We start from the raw sequence: 4,508 nt of genomic DNA on the forward strand, positions 1-4,508 counted from the left end.
TAAGAAAATTTGAAATTATAAATTTGAAATTTATGAAAATTTCTTGTGTGATAAAACTTAACAGAGGTTTTTGACCTATAGTCAAAGAGGAGCAAACAAAGGGGAAAAAATACGTAGATAGGTGAGAATCACCATTATTAAGAAAGGCAGAAATTATTCTTTAGCTGAGATTCAAGAAATCTGAATAGACTTGATAAAAGTCTATTTAAATGCTGTAATAAATATGTATGAATATATTCTGAAATCTATCAGGAAAGATCTCTTGAAGGGGAAATGTAGAATGAACTGTAGTCACAGTTATTGTATCTCAGAAGTTTTAAAAAGAACTAGTAGCTGAAGTGCTAAAATTATCAACAATAATATATTATTGACTTTGCTGCTGCAGACCAGTCCAGAGATAAACTGCCTGGTAAGACTTATGGATATTTTATCTTTATTCCTGATAGATCACCGCTAAGAGCACTACCTTTACTGTCTGTATCACTGATGGAAGCTTTATTATCTATATTTACAGTGAAAAAGGACTTCCAGAAATCGTTTTTTTTAGGAGACCATGTGAATCTTGAAACTGGGACTATGTCACAACTGGAGCTATAGTAGTAGCTTTTTATAGTCAGGAGTGTTTTAATTATCAAGAAATATTTTCATATTAACAAAAAACTATTTAGTTTTGTAGAGATAGCCTTTGCTTGCTTCAACATTTCTGCTTCTTTTTTTCTCCAGGGCACAATATAGAACTATGATAGCAACCGGAGGAGTCATAACAGGACTGGCTGCCTTAAAAAGGCAAGACTCTGCCAGATCTCAGCAACATGTAAATCTTGCTGGAGTACCAGTTCCTGAGGAGAAGAAACCAGTTCGACGCCGGCCCAGGACAGATGTAGTAATTGTCAGGGGCAAAATCCGTCTCTATTCTCCATCGGGATTCTTTCTTGTTTTGGGAGTGCTTATCGCATTCTTTGGAATTGCAATGGCCATCCTTGGATACTGGCCCCAGAAGGAACAGCTGTTAGGCTCTGAAGATAATCCATCTGTAAATGAAACCCGCACCCCAAGAAGCCAAGGAAGCCTTTTGCTTCGCTTCTTTGAGCAGCACGTGCACTCGGATAAGATGAAAATGCTGGGCCCTTTCACTATGGGCATTGGAATCTTCATTTTCATTTGTGCAAATGCCATTCTGCATGAAAACCGTGACAAGGAAACAAAAATTATACACATGAGAGACATATACTCCACTGTAATAGACATCCACACCCTGAGGATCAGGGAACAAAAGCAGCTGAGTGGTGCCTTCAGTGGCTTGGGGGAAGCAGACCTCCGGCACAGCGGGAGCTCCTGCGCGTCACGGCTGGCTGCGAACACGGTTGCGCCTTTCTCTGGCTTCAAGAGTAATCTTAGAATGGATAGTTCTGCTGAAGAAGATGAGATTACCCTAAATGAAGATAGGACCACTAGTAGCCTCCTGCCACCTCTGCTGGCTGAGCAATCTGGTTCATTCTTTGGACTTTACCCTCACTCCAGCAAGGCTTCAGATGACAAAAACACTAACTCTATAAAGTGTGAAACAAAATCCATTGTATCTTCTTCCATTAGTGCTTTCACACTGCCAGTAATTAAACTGAATAACTGTGTTATCGACGAACCCAGTATAGACAACATAACTGAGGACTCAGAGATCACCAGGAGTCAGTCTAGAAATCTGTCAATGGATTCTCTGGCCATTCCACTAACTGATACCAATGAATCCTGCAGACCAGCCGCTTCCATGCTGCCACGACACAATTCCTTTGTGGACACTCCATCTGATCCCTTCAAATCTTCCATTACTCTTGGACCAAGCACAGGGAAGCTTTTATCTCCTGGTGCTGCCAGGAAGCAGTTTGGTTCCAACACATCTTTGCATCTTCTGTCTTCACATTCTAAGTCCCTGGACTTGGACAGGGGTCCGTCTACGCTCACTGTCCAAGCTGAACAGAGGAAACACCCCAGCTGGCCCAGACTGGATCGGAGCAACAGTAAAGGCTATATGAAACTAGAAAACAAGGAGGACCCAATGGATAGGTTACTTGTGCCACAAGCAGCAGTCAAGAAAGACTTTACCAATAAGGAAAAGCTTCTTATGATATCAAGATCTCATAATAATTTGAGTTTTGAACACGATGAGTTTTTGAGTAACAACCTGAAGCGAGGAACTTCTGAAACCAGATTTTAATATTTAAATTGCAATTTAGAAGATATCATATGGTATTTTTTAAAAAAGCATTTTGACAAGTGTTTCCTTTTCAGTGAGACTGTACAAGCCTGTTCTTAACCAAATGCTTAATAACCCATTAAAATTGGCTTGTGCGAACAGAGATCTGCGTCATTGTAAAACCAAGGGTTTCTTGTCTTAGTAACATTCGGCTGCAATACTGTACATTGTCATTGCTCGGACACTTTTGTTACAACTGATTCCAATTATTCCCAAGTCACTATCTCTTTTGTTCTATATGCGCATGTTACTTTCACCAAAAGAGACTGCATTAGGGAAAAAAGCTCAATTTGCCTCTAAGTTCTCTTGATTTAAAGACTGCAAGAGACTGAAAGCAGTGGTCTTGTGGTCTAGAATGGGAAATGAACAGGAGCACGTACTGGAATTGTGAAATCCAGAGCTTTATTCCTAGGTGTTGTCTTTCACATGCAGTACATCTCAGTAACTGCAGTCTTGCCATTGTCATAGTGAGAAACTTGTTTACATTCTGGGGTGGGCGGATAGAAAAGAGTGGATATAATAAAACCATTTTTGTGAATTCACTGTAATTGATCAAGCTGATTACCAGTGTTGTGAATTATTAACTATGCTTTGTACAATAATCTTTCTACATCCATTGTAATTTAATCCTGTAATTTTGGAAAAGCATACATAAAGTAAGAAATATGAATTTTTTTCTGGGGTTAAGTCTCTAAACCACTTTGATTGGCAGCAGTTTTAAAATCAAAATAGAAAGATTCTATTAAGATCTTAGGAAGATGATGAATGCCAACAGGATTTTAGAGACATGGTGTATAATAAGATGATATTGTAACTTGCATCTGAAGGCAATAATGGAGAATGAATATATTGCCTCTCATTACAGTAACAAGATGCTAAATAACTAGACCTCTGTGTTCAAAATACTGATACAAAGCATACAATTCAATACATGTACTAACATAGTATGAAAGCCCCTTGCCTAGATTTTGATTTATATATTTCACATAATTCTTGGTGTGATGGTTTACCGAAGGCTTAGCTGTGTCAATTTGCATTACAAGATTTTGCAAAAGGAATTGACATTTAAAACAATGTTTTTCTCAGCAAAGCAAGCTTCATAGTTGACAGTTGTAGGCTATTGCTAAAGAAAAGGAGAATTGGAATGTGCATATCAGAAGGTTTTCATGTATTTCATTGCTGTTTAGGCCATGATTCTGCCATTACAGCCACGCTAGAGAATGTCCCTTCAAAGCTGCAAGGCTCACCCAGCGGGGTGTTGGTCTTAATCGGTCGGATTTGATATATTCACTTACCCTAAGTACTCAGGAATTATTTTTAATGGCTTTTCCCAAAAAGAATCAAGCTTGTTAAAATGTTGTAATTTCTCAATTACTTAGATTATGAAAGATCAAGGATAAAATACCTTCTTTTTTTTTTTTGTTTTTTGTTTTTAAATGAAATATTCAGCTCCGTATTTCAACTGCGCAATGTTTATGTATCAGGAGCATTACTTGCTCGGTGAGTTGAGGCATAGTGTTAACTGTTAGAACCTCAAGCCTATATATTGTAACAGAGTTGGCTAAATATTTTGCTATGAAGCTTTTAATAACTCACTGGTTTGTGTTCTTAAGACATTTGCTATTTTTTGCAATAAAATGTCTCTCTACACATGTCCATTGTAAGACCTTTTTCTTCCTTCCAGGATCTCTAATCTTACATACCAAAGTGTAATTGGGTATCATGACGCTGTACACAACATTGTGCCTAAATGACTAGCCTGCCACAAGATATTTCTTCATGAGTAATTGATTTCAGTGACATGTCTACACATGGAAAGGCTCAGTGTTTTTTTACCAATGAAATGTGAAATGTATTCAAAGTGGTTTTGCTACGAGAAACTTTGTATAAAAAGAACGTCATGCTCTTTTTAGTTTGGCAGTAAGTATTATTTTAAAAATGGAAAAGATAATTAAAGATTTGACTGATGTAAGCTTTTTATTTTCTTAATAGCTGCATTAAATTGTAGCTTAAAAGACTTTTCACATACTATCATATATGGGAATGCTAGTTCCTTTGTAAGTATAGCAGGGGATGAACTTTTAATTTTAACACAGATAGTAGGTACTGAAAAATGTACTCACTTGGGAAAAATTTACCAAGGTAAAGCTATCAAAATAGCACCATATAAACTTAATGCCTGACAGACCTACTACAAAAATGTTCCTGTATTAACATAAAATGAAGTATTTCATTCAGATAATCACAGGACTGTTGG

The 4,508-nt window shown here is 37.3% G+C and overlaps 1 protein-coding gene across 1 annotated transcript; it reads left to right on the forward strand.

Annotated features, from left to right (window-relative positions):
- Positions 1 to 739: 739 nt before the first annotated feature.
- On the forward strand, positions 740 to 2,212 carry TMEM200A (transmembrane protein 200A; the record flags this gene model as incomplete). The annotated part of the gene is made up of 1 exon (XM_084202760.1): positions 740 to 2,212. One exon carries the CDS (start codon positions 740 to 742, stop codon positions 2,210 to 2,212), a length of 1,473 nt encoding a protein of 490 aa, XP_084058886.1.
- Between the last annotated feature and the right edge of the window lie 2,296 nt (positions 2,213 to 4,508).

The sequence above is a fragment of the Fringilla coelebs genome, assembly GCF_963513975.1.
Source record: "Fringilla coelebs genome assembly, chromosome: 3".
Classification (NCBI taxonomy): domain Eukaryota; kingdom Metazoa; phylum Chordata; class Aves; order Passeriformes; family Fringillidae; genus Fringilla; species Fringilla coelebs.